We start from the raw sequence: 13,405 nt of genomic DNA on the forward strand, positions 1-13,405 counted from the left end.
GAGTGGCTGAGTGAGTGAGTGGCTGAGTGAGTGAGTGGCTGAGTGAGTGACTGAGTGAGTGAGTGGCTGAGTGAGTGACTGAGTGAGTGAGTGGCTGAGTGAGTGAGTGAGTGGCTGAGTGAGTGAGTGAGTGGCTGGCTGAGTGAGTGGCTGGCTGAGTGAGTGAGTGAGTGACTGAGTGAGTGAGTGACTGAGTGAGTGAGTGACTGAGTGAGTGAGTGACTGAGTGAGTGAGGGCTGGCTGAGTGAGTGAGAGAGTGGCTGGCTGAGTGAGTGAGTGAGTGAGTGAGTGAGTGAGTGAGTGAGTGAGTGAGTGAGTGAGTGAGTGAGTGGCTGAGTGAGTGAGTGAGTGAGTGAGTGAGTGAGTGAGTGAGTGAGTGAGTGAGTGAGTGAGTGAGTGGCTGGCTGGCTGAGCGACTGACTGACTGACTGGCTGGCTGGCTGAGCGACTGGCTGGCTGAGCGACTGACTGGCTGAACAAAAATGATTTAAAAATGCAACAATTTAAAAGATTTGACTGAATTACAGTTCAAAGAAGGACATTTTTCAATTTAAATAAATTGGCTGGCTGGCTGGCTGAGTGACTGACTGGCTGGCTGGCTGGCTGGCTGAGTGACTGACTGACTGGCTGGCTGGCTGAGCGACTGACTGGCTGAGCGACTGACTAACTGGCTGGCTGGCTGGCTGAGCGACTGACTGGCTGGCTGGCTGAGCGACTGACTGGCTGGCTGGCTGAGCGACTGACTGGCTGGCTGGCTGAGCGGCTGACTGGCTGGCTGGCTAGGCGGCTGACTGGCTGGCTGAGCGACTGACTGAGCGACTGACTAAAAATGCAACAATTTAAAAGATTTGACTGAATTACAGTTCAAAGAAGGAAATTTGTCAATTTAAATAAATTCATTAGACCCTAATCTATGGATTTCACTTGACTGGGCAGGGGCACAGCCTGACTGGCTGGCTGGCTGGCTGGGTGAGTGGCTGGCTGGCTGGCTGGCTGAGTGACTGACTGACTGGCTGGCTGGCTGAGTGACTGACTGACTGGCTGGCTGGCTGAGCGACTGACTGACTGACTGGCTGGCTGGCTGGCTGGCTATCTGAGCGACTGACTGGCTGGCTGGCTGAGCGACTGACTGGCTGACTGGCTGGCTGAGCGACTGACTGGCTGGCTGAGCGACTGACTGGCTGGCTGGCTGGCTGGCTGAGCGACTGACTGGCTGGCTGGCTGGCTGGCTGAGCGACTGACTGGCTGGCTGGCTGAGCGACTGACTGACTGGCTGGCTGGCTGAGCGACTGACTGGCTGGCTGAGCGACTGACTGGCTGAGCGACTGACTGGCTGGCTGGCTGAGCGACTGACTGGCTGAGCGGCTGGCTGGCTGGCTGAGCGACTGACTGGCTGAGCGACTGACTGGCTGGCTGGCTGAGCGACTGACTGGCTGGCTGGCTGAGCGACTGGCTGGCTGGCTCGCTGAGCGACTGGCTGGCTGGCTCGCTGAGCGACTGGCTGGCTGGCTCGCTGAGCGACTGACTGGCTGGCTGGCTGGCTGAGCGACTGACTGGCTGGCTGGCTGGCTGGCTCGCTGAGCGACTGACTGGCTGGCTGAGCGACTGACTGGCTGGCTGGCTGAGCGACTGACTGGCTGGCTGGCTGAGCGACTGACTGGCTGGCTGGCTGAGCGACTGACTGGCTGGCTGGCTGAGCGACTGACTGGCTGGCTGGCTGAGCGACTGACTGGCTGGCTGGCTGAGCGACTGACTGGCTGGCTGGCTGAGCGACTGACTGGCTGGCTGGCTGAGCGACTGACTGGCTGGCTGGCTGAGCGACTGGCTGGCTGGCTCGCTGAGCGACTGGCTGGCTGGCTCGCTGAGCGACTGACTGGCTGGCTGGCTGGCTGAGCGACTGACTGGCTGGCTGGCTGGCTGGCTGGCTCGCTGAGCGACTGACTGGCTGGCTGGCTGAGCGACTGACTGGCTGGCTGGCTGAGCGACTGACTGGCTGGCTGGCTGAGCGACTGACTGGCTGGCTGGCTGAGCGACTGACTGGCTGGCTGGCTGAGCGACTGACTGGCTGGCTGGCTGAGCGACTGACTGGCTGGCTGGCTGAGCGACTGACTGGCTGGCTGGCTGAGCGACTGACTGGCTGGCTGGCTGAGCGACTGACTGGATGGCTGGCTGAGCGACTGACTGGCTGGCTGGCTGAGCGACTGACTGGCTGGCTGGCTGAGCGACTGACTGGCTGGCTGGCTGAGCGACTGGCTGGCTGGCTGGCTGAGCGACTGGCTGGCTGAGTGAATGGCTGGCTGGCTGAGTGAATGGCTGGCTGAGTGTATGAGAAGTAAACCGTGCTAGAGAATTAGTCTTTGCTGAAGCCCACAACAGTGTGTGTGTGTTTGTGTCAATGCTGAAGGAGAGGACGGATAGCTTCACCCTAACTACAGCACGTTTCAGACAGACAACCCCCAGTCCAGGCTGTCTGGACCTGCTAATTGATCGTTTTGCATATGGCCACCCCGCCAAGCTCCTCTTGGCTAACCAATAACACACCATGTGGCGAGCAGATGGAGCAACAAGGCTGCCAGGACAGGCTTCCTCAGCCCTGTTCCACACTCATAAACATTAAAAACACTACCAAAAATAAAGAAATACATTTATAATTGAGTCCCTTCAGCCAGGCAGACGCCTTTCCCAACATACAAATGAGCATTTACAGGCCTTTTATTCTCCCACCCTGGGCCCACTGACAGCCAGTCCGGGCCCACTGACAGCCAGCCCGGGCCCACTGACAGCCAGGCCGGGCCCACTGACAGCCAGGCCGGGCCCACTGACAGCCAGGCCAGCCATTCCAACAGAATAATATGAATCTCAATTATGTAAGGGAATTTCATTCCACAATTAAAGTGACACAGGGTTAACCGCAAAGTAATTGGTATGACCAGCGCTTGTGTCCTAAACGGCCCCCTGTTCCCTATGAGTGCCAGGATGTAGGGCCAGGACCCAGTCTGCTTGACTTGGACGACTGGGGACAGATTAGGAGCCAATTGCTTAGTATTTATGAATTCATTGTCTGAATAATTGTATGAATTTAAATTTATGCTCGTAGCCTGGTGGTCTAAATTATGAATTTATATTTGTGCTCATGGCCTAGGGTGATCTAGTGGTCCATGAATTTAAATTTGTGCTCGTGGCCTAGTGATCTAAGTTACCTCCATCTCTCCCCACTGTCACCCTCTCTCCATCTTTCCCCACTGTCACCCTCTCTCCATCTTTCCCCACTGTCACCCTCTCTCCATCTTTCCCCACCGTCACCCTCTCTCCATCTTTCCCCACCGTCACCCTCTCTCCATCTTCCCCCACTGTCACCCTCTCTCCATCTTTCCCCACTGTCACCCTCTCCATCTTTCCCCACTGTCACCCTCTCCATCTTCCCCCACTGTCACCCTCTCTCCATCTTTCCCCACTATCATCCTCTCCATCTTTCCCCACTGTCACCCTCTCTATATTTCCCCACTGTCACCCTCTCCATCTTTCCCCACTGTCACCCTCTCCATCTTCCCCCACTGTCACCCTCTCCATCTTCCCCCACTGTCACCCTCTCCATCTTTCCCCACTGTCATCCTCTCCATCTTTCCCCACTATCATCCTCTCCATCTTTCCCCACTGTCACCCTCTCTATATTTCCCCACTGTCACCCTCTCCATCTTTCCCCACTGTCACCCTCTCTATATTTCCCCACTGTCACCCTCTCCATCTTTCCCCACTGTCACCCTCTCCATCTTCCCCCACTGTCACCCTCTCCATCTTTCCCCACTGTCACCCTCTCCATCTTTCCCCACTGTCACCCTCTCCATCTTCCCCCACTGTCACCCTCTCTATATTTCCCCACTGTCACCCTCTCCATCTTTCCCCACTGTCACCCTCTCTATATTTCCCCACTGTCACCCTCTCCATCTTTCCCCACTGTCACCCTCTCCATCTTCCCCCACTGTCACCCTCTCCATCTTTCCCCACTGTCACCCTCTCCATCTTTCCCCACTGTCACCCTCTCCATCTTTCCCCACTGTCATCCTCTCTATATTTCCCCACTGTCACCCTCTCCATCTTTCCCCACTGTCACCCTCTCCATCTTTCCCCACTGTCATCCTCTCCATCTTTCCCCACTATCATCCTCTCCATCTTTCCCCACTGTCACCCTCTCCATCTTTCCCCACTGTCACCCTCTCCATCTTTCCCCACTGTCATCCTCTCCATCTTTCCCCACTGTCACCCTCTCCATCTTTCCCCACTGTCACCCTCTCCATCTTCCCCCACTGTCACCCTCTCTATATTTCCCCACTGTCACCCTCTCCATCTTTCCCCACTGTCACCCTCTCTATATTTCCCCACTGTCACCCTCTCCATCTTTCCCCACTGTCACCCTCTCCATCTTCCCCCACTGTCACCCTCTCCATCTTTCCCCACTGTCACCCTCTCCATCTTTCCCCACTGTCACCCTCTCCATCTTTCCCCACTGTCATCCTCTCTATATTTCCCCACTGTCACCCTCTCCATCTTTCCCCACTGTCACCCTCTCCATCTTTCCCCACTGTCATCCTCTCCATCTTTCCCCACTATCATCCTCTCCATCTTTCCCCACTGTCACCCTCTCCATCTTTCCCCACTGTCACCCTCTCCATCTTTCCCCACTGTCATCCTCTCCATCTTTCCCCACTGTCACCCTCTCCATCTCTCCCCACTGTCACCCTCTCCATCTCTCCCCACTGTCACCCTCTCCATCTTTCCCCACTGTCACCCTCTCCATCTTTCCCCACTGTCACCCTCTCCATCTTTCCCCACTGTCACCCTCTCCATCTCTCCCCACTGTCACCCTCTCCATCTCTCCCCACTGTCACCCTCTCCATCTATCCCCACTGTCACGCTCTCCATCTCTCCCCACTGTCATGCTCTCCATCTCTCCCCACTGTCATGCTCTCCATCTTTCCCCACTGCCAACCTCTCCATCTCAATTAAATAAAGTCAGAAAAGACCTTAAAAACATTCACATTTGTACTTACATTCTTGAGATGATCGGTGACGGAAGGTGAATCGCAGGTGACTTCGGTTCACGTCTTCAATAGGGATGGCAACCTTGAGGTTAAACAGTAAGGTACGAGACAGACAGCTAAATGAAACTCAACGTATCTCAAATTAAAGTACACATGCACATGTACAAAAACACTCACAAACACACAGGGGTATAGACAGACTAACCTTGATGGTTTCAAACCAGCGTGGCTGTTTGATCTGGTAGTAGATGACAGACTTGTACTCCAAGATGCCCTCGTCTCCAGCACCAGGGAACATCACGTTCTGAGAGAGAGAAAGGTGGAAATGGATAATGTATTTTAATATAATAATAAAAACCACTGAGCAGAAGCTTTAATCCAAAGCAATTTAAAGTTATCCGTACATTTTACATAAGGGTTGTCCAGGGAATCAGACCACTATACTGTAAAACCCATGCTCTATAAACTGAACTACAGAGGACCTGGAGCCATGCTCTACTAACTGAACTACAGAGGACCTGCAGCCATGTTCTACTAACTGAACTACAGAGGACCATGTTCTACTAACTGAACTACAGAGAACCTGGAGCCATGCTCTACTAACTGAAGTATAGAGGACCATGTTCTACTAACTGAACTACAGAGGACCTGGAGACATGCTCTACTAACTGAACTACAGAGGAACATGTTCTATTAACTGAACTACAGAGGACCATGTTCTACTAACTGAACTACAGAGGACCTGGAGCCATGCTCTACTAACTGAACTACAGAGGACCATGTTCTACTAACAGAACTACAGAGGACCTGGAGCCATGCTCTACTAACTGAACTACAGAGGACCTGGAGCCATGTTCTACTAACTGAACTACAGAGGACCTGGAGCCATGCTCTACTAACTGAACTACAGAGGACCTGGAGCCATGCTCTACTAACTGAACTACAGAGGACCTGGAGCCATGCTCTACTAACTGAACTACAGAGGACCATGTTCTACTAACTGAACTACAGAGGACCTGGAGCCATGCTCTACTAACTGAACTACAGAGGACCTGGAGCCATGTTCTACTAACTGAACTACAGAGGACCATGTTCTACTAACTGAACTACAGAGGACCTGCAGCCATGTTCTACTAACTGAACTACAGAGGACCATGTTCTACTAACTGAACTACAGAGAACCTGGAGCCATGCTCTACTAACTGAACTACAGAGGAGATGGAGACATGCTCTACTAACTGAACTACAGAGGAACATGTTCTATTAACTGAACTACAGAGGACCATGTTCTACTAACTGAACTACAGAGGACCTGGAGACATGCTCTACTAACTGAACTACAGAGGACCTGGAGCCATGCTCTACTAACTGAACTACAGAGGACCATGTTCTACTAACAGAACTACAGAGGACCTGGAGCCATGCTCTACTAACTGAACTACAGAGGACCTGGAGCCATGTTCTACTAACTGAACTACAGAGGACCTGGAGCCATGCTCTACTAACTGAACTACAGAGGACCTGGAGCCATGCTCTACTAACTGAACTACAGAGGACCTGGAGCCATGCTCTACTAACTGAACTACAGAGGACCATGTTCTACTAACTGAACTACAGAGGACCTGGAGCCATGCTCTACTAACTGAACTACAGAGGACCTGGAGCCATGTTCTACTAACTGAACTACAGAGGACCATGTTCTACTAACTGAACTACAGAGGACCTGGAGCCATGCTCTACTAACTGAACTACAGAGGACCATGTTCTACTAACTGAACTACAGAGGACCTGGAGACATGCTCTACTAACTGAACTACAGAGGACCTGGAGCCATGTTCTACTAACTGAACTACAGAGGACCATGTTCTACTAACTGAACTACAGAGGACCTGGAGCCATGCTCTACTAACTGAACTACAGAGGTCCTGCAGCCATGTTCTACTAACTGAACTACAGAGGACCATGTTCTACTAACTGAACTACAGAGAACCTGGAGCCATGCTCTACTAACTGAACTACAGAGGACCTGGAGACATGCTCTACTAACTGAACTACAGAGGAACATGTTCTATTAACTGAACTACAGAGGACCATGTTCTACTAACTGAACTACAGAGGACCTGGAGACATGCTCTACTAACTGAACTCCAGAGGACCTGGAGCCATGCTCTACTAACTGAACTACAGAGGACCATGTTCTACTAACAGAACTACAGAGGACCTGGAGCCATGTTCTACTAACTGAACTACAGAGGACCTGGAGCCATGTTCTACTAACTGAACTACAGAGGACCTGGAGCCATGCTCTACTAACTGAACTACAGAGGACCTGGAGCCATGCTCTACTAACTGAACTACAGAGGACCTGGAGCCATGCTCTACTAACTGAACTACAGAGGACCATGTTCTACTAACTGAACTACAGAGGACCTGGAGCCATGCTCTACTAACTGAACTACAGAGGACCTGGAGCCATGTTCTACTAACTGAACTACAGAGGACCATGTTCTACTAACTGAACTACAGAGGACCTGCAGCCATGTTCTACTAACTGAACTACAGAGGACCATGTTCTACTAACTGAACTACAGAGAACCTGGAGCCATGCTCTACTAACTGAACTACAGAGGACCTGGAGACATGCTCTACTAACTGAACTACAGAGGAACATGTTCTATTAACTGAACTACAGAGGACCATGTTCTACTAACTGAACTACAGAGGACCTGGAGACATGCTCTACTAACTGAACTACAGAGGACCTGGAGCCATGCTCTACTAACTGAACTACAGAGGACCATGTTCTACTAACAGAACTACAGAGGACCTGGAGCCATGCTCTACTAACTGAACTACAGAGGACCTGGAGCCATGTTCTACTAACTGAACTACAGAGGACCTGGAGCCATGCTCTACTAACTGAACTACAGAGGACCTGGAGCCATGCTCTACTAACTGAACTACAGAGGACCTGGAGCCATGCTCTACTAACTGAACTACAGAGGACCATGTTCTACTAACTGAACTACAGAGGACCTGGAGCCATGCTCTACTAACTGAACTACAGAGGACCTGGAGCCATGTTCTACTAACTGAACTACAGAGGACCATGTTCTACTAACTGAACTACAGAGGACCTGGAGCCATGCTCTACTAACTGAACTACAGAGGACCTGCAGCCATGTTCTACTAACTGAACTACAGAGGACCATGTTCTACTAACTGAACTACAGAGAACCTGGAGCCATGCTCTACTAACTGAACTACAGAGGACCTGGAGACATGCTCTACTAACTGAACTACAGAGGAACATGTTCTATTAACTTAACTACAGAGGACCATGTTCTACTAACTGAACTACAGAGGACCTGGAGACATGCTCTACTAACTGAACTACAGAGGACCTGGAGCCATGCTCTACTAACTGAACTACAGAGGACCATGTTCTACTAACAGAACTACAGAGGACCTGGAGCCATGCTCTACTAACTGAACTACAGAGGACCTGGAGCCATGTTCTACTAACTGAACTACAGAGGACCTGGAGCCATGCTCTACTAACTGAACTACAGAGGACCTGGAGCCATGCTCTACTAACTGAACTACAGAGGACCTGGAGCCATGCTCTACTAACTGAACTACAGAGGACCTGGAGCCATGTTCTACTAACTGAACTACAGAGGACCATGTTCTACTAACTGAACTACAGAGGACCATGTTCTACTAACTGAACTACAGAGGACCATGTTCTACTAACTGAACTACAGAGGACCTGGAGCCATGCTCTACTAACTGAACTACAGAGGACCTGGAGCCATGTTCTACTAACTGAACTACAGAGGACCATGTTCTACTAACTGAACTACAGAGGACCTGCAGCCATGTTCTACTAACTGAACTACAGAGGACCATGTTCTACTAACTGAACTACAGAGAACCTGGAGCCATGCTCTACTAACTGAACTACAGAGGACCTGGAGACATGCTCTACTAACTGAACTACAGAGGAACATGTTCTATTAACTGAACTACAGAGGACCATGTTCTACTAACTGAACTACAGAGGACCTGGAGACATGCTCTACTAACTGAACTACAGAGGACCTGGAGCCATGCTCTACTAACTGAACTACAGAGGACCATGTTCTACTAACAGAACTACAGAGAACCTGGAGCCATGCTCTACTAACTGAACTACAGAGGACCTGGAGCCATGTTCTACTAACTGAACTACAGAGGACCTGGAGCCATGCTCTACTAACTGAACTACAGAGGACCTGGAGCCATGCTCTACTAACTGAACTACAGAGGACCTGGAGCCATGCTCTACTAACTGAACTACAGAGGCCGAGCCATGTTCTACTAACTGAACTACAGAGGACCTGGAGCCATGCTCTACTAACTGAACTACAGAGGACCTGGAGCCATGTTCTACTAACTGAACTACAGAGGACGTGGAGCCATGCTCTACTAACTGAACTACAGAGGACCTGGAGCCATGCTCTACTAACTGAACTACAGAGGACCTGCAGCCATGTTCTACTAACTGAACTACAGAGGACCATGTTCTACTAACTGAACTACAGAGAACCTGGAGCCATGCTCTACTAACTGAACTACAGAGGACCTGGAGACATGCTCTACTAACTGAACTACAGAGGAACATGTTCTATTAACTTAACTACAGAGGACCATGTTCTACTAACTGAACTACAGAGGACCTGGAGACATGCTCTACTAACTGAACTACAGAGGACCTGGAGCCATGCTCTACTAACTGAACTACAGAGGACCATGTTCTACTAACAGAACTACAGAGGACCTGGAGCCATGCTCTACTAACTGAACTACAGAGGACCTGGAGCCATGTTCTACTAACTGAACTACAGAGGACCTGGAGCCATGCTCTACTAACTGAACTACAGAGGACCTGGAGCCATGCTCTACTAACTGAACTACAGAGGACCTGGAGCCATGCTCTACTAACTGAACTACAGAGGACCATGTTCTACTAACTGAACTACAGAGGACCTGGGCCATGCTCTACTAACTGAACTACAGAGGACCTGGAGCCATGTTCTACTAACTGAACTACAGAGGACCATGTTCTACTAACTGAACTACAGAGGACCTGCAGCCATGTTCTACTAACTGAACTACAGAGGACCATGTTCTACTAACTGAACTACAGAGAACCTGGAGCCATGCTCTACTAACTGAACTACAGAGGACCTGGAGACATGCTCTACTAACTGAACTACAGAGGAACATGTTCTATTAACTGAACTACAGAGGACCATGTTCTACTAACTGAACTACAGAGGACCTGGAGACATGCTCTACTAACTGAACTACAGAGGACCTGGAGCCATGCTCTACTAACTGAACTACAGAGGACCTGGAGCCATGCTCTACTAACTGAACTACAGAGGACCATGTTCTACTAACAGAACTACAGAGGACCTGGAGCCATGCTCTACTAACTGAACTACAGAGGACCTGGAGCCATGTTCTACTAACTGAACTACAGAGGACCTGGAGCCATGCTCTACTAACTGAACTACAGAGGACCTGGAGCCATGCTCTACTAACTGAACTACAGAGGACCTGGAGCCATGCTCTACTAACTGAACTACAGAGGACCATGTTCTACTAACTGAACTACAGAGGACCTGGAGCCATGCTCTACTAACTGAACTACAGAGGACCTGGAGCCATGTTCTACTAACTGAACTACAGAGGACCATGTTCTACTAACTGAACTACAGAGGACCTGGAGCCATGCTCTACTAACTGAACTACAGAGGACCTGCAGCCATGTTCTACTAACTGAACTACAGAGGACCATGTTCTACTAACTGAACTACAGAGAACCTGGAGCCATGCTCTACTAACTGAACTACAGAGGACCTGGAGACATGCTCTACTAACTGAACTACAGAGGAACATGTTCTATTAACTTAACTACAGAGGACCATGTTCTACTAACTGAACTACAGAGGACCTGGAGACATGCTCTACTAACTGAACTACAGAGGACCTGGAGCCATGCTCTACTAACTGAACTACAGAGGACCATGTTCTACTAACAGAACTACAGAGGACCTGGAGCCATGCTCTACTAACTGAACTACAGAGGACCTGGAGCCATGTTCTACTAACTGAACTACAGAGGACCTGGAGCCATGCTCTACTAACTGAACTACAGAGGACCTGGAGCCATGCTCTACTAACTGAACTACAGAGGACCTGGAGCCATGCTCTACTAACTGAACTACAGAGGACCTGGAGCCATGTTCTACTAACTGAACTACAGAGGACCATGTTCTACTAACTGAACTACAGAGGACCATGTTCTACTAACTGAACTACAGAGGACCATGTTCTACTAACTGAACTACAGAGGACCTGGAGCCATGCTCTACTAACTGAACTACAGAGGACCTGGAGCCATGTTCTACTAACTGAACTACAGAGGACCATGTTCTACTAACTGAACTACAGAGGACCTGCAGCCATGTTCTACTAACTGAACTACAGAGGACCATGTTCTACTAACTGAACTACAGAGAACCTGGAGCCATGCTCTACTAACTGAACTACAGAGGACCTGGAGACATGCTCTACTAACTGAACTACAGAGGAACATGTTCTATTAACTGAACTACAGAGGACCATGTTCTACTAACTGAACTACAGAGGACCTGGAGACATGCTCTACTAACTGAACTACAGAGGACCTGGAGCCATGCTCTACTAACTGAACTACAGAGGACCATGTTCTACTAACAGAACTACAGAGGACCTGGAGCCATGCTCTACTAACTGAACTACAGAGGACCTGGAGCCATGTTCTACTAACTGAACTACAGAGGACCTGGAGCCATGCTCTACTAACTGAACTACAGAGGACCTGGAGCCATGCTCTACTAACTGAACTACAGAGGACCTGGAGCCATGCTCTACTAACTGAACTACAGAGGACCATGTTCTACTAACTGAACTACAGAGGACCTGGAGCCATGCTCTACTAACTGAACTACAGAGGACCTGGAGCCATGTTCTACTAACTGAACTACAGAGGACCATGTTCTACTAACTGAACTACAGAGGACCTGGAGCCATGCTCTACTAACTGAACTACAGAGGACCTGCAGCCATGTTCTACTAACTGAACTACAGAGGACCATGTTCTACTAACTGAACTACAGAGAACCTGGAGCCATGCTCTACTAACTGAACTACAGAGGACCTGGAGACATGCTCTACTAACTGAACTACAGAGGAACATGTTCTATTAACTTAACTACAGAGGACCATGTTCTACTAACTGAACTACAGAGGACCTGGAGACATGCTCTACTAACTGAACTACAGAGGACCTGGAGCCATGCTCTACTAACTGAACTACAGAGGACCATGTTCTACTAACAGAACTACAGAGGACCTGGAGCCATGCTCTACTAACTGAACTACAGAGGACCTGGAGCCATGTTCTACTAACTGAACTACAGAGGACCTGGAGCCATGCTCTACTAACTGAACTACAGAGGACCTGGAGCCATGCTCTACTAACTGAACTACAGAGGACCTGGAGCCATGCTCTACTAACTGAACTACAGAGGACCATGTTCTACTAACTGAACTACAGAGGACCTGGAGCCATGCTCTACTAACTGAACTACAGAGGACCTGGAGCCATGTTCTACTAACTGAACTACAGAGGACCATGTTCTACTAACTGAACTACAGAGGACCTGGAGCCATGCTCTACTAACTGAACTACAGAGGACCATGTTCTACTAACTGAACTACAGAGAACCTGGAGCCATGCTCTACTAACTGAACTACAGAGGACCTGGAGACATGCTCTACTAACTGAACTACAGAGGAACATGTTCTATTAACTGAACTACAGAGGACCATGTTCTACTAACTGAACTACAGAGGACCTGGAGACATGCTCTACTAACTGAACTACAGAGGACCTGGAGCCATGCTCTACTAACTGAACTACAGAGGACCATGTTCTACTAACAGAACTACAGAGGACCTGGAGCCATGCTCTACTAACTGAACTACAGAGGACCTGGAGCCATGTTCTACTAACTGAACTACAGAGGACCTGGAGCCATGCTCTACTAACTGAACTACAGAGGACCTGGAGCCATGCTCTACTAACTGAACTACAGAGGACCTGGAGCCATGCTCTACTAACTGAACTACAGAGGACCTGGAGCCATGTTCTACTAACTGAACTACAGAGGACCATGTTCTACTAACTGAACTACAGAGGACCTGGAGCCATGCTCTACTAACTGAACTACAGAGGACCTGGAGCCATGTTCTACTAACTGAACTACAG

The 13,405-nt window shown here is 49.8% G+C and overlaps 1 protein-coding gene across 2 annotated transcripts in view; it reads right to left on the minus strand.

The window, feature by feature from the left end:
- The window catches only part of LOC106613940 (dedicator of cytokinesis protein 1), a 733,517-nt gene that overhangs the window by 599,847 nt on the left and 120,265 nt on the right, over window positions 1–13,405 (minus strand). For both annotated transcript variants that reach the window (XM_045701156.2, XM_045701155.2), the window contains exons 15-16: window positions 5,246–5,344; window positions 5,050–5,122 (exon numbers count right to left, since the gene is read on the minus strand). In XM_045701156.2, coding sequence (XP_045557112.1) covers window positions 5,050–5,122; window positions 5,246–5,344 — 172 coding nt within the window. The remainder of the gene's footprint in view (window positions 1–5,049; window positions 5,123–5,245; window positions 5,345–13,405) is intronic.

Source organism: Salmo salar, chromosome 18 (genome assembly GCF_965601325.2).
Source record: "Salmo salar chromosome 18, fSalSal1, whole genome shotgun sequence".
Classification (NCBI taxonomy): Eukaryota; Metazoa; Chordata; class Actinopteri; order Salmoniformes; family Salmonidae; genus Salmo; species Salmo salar.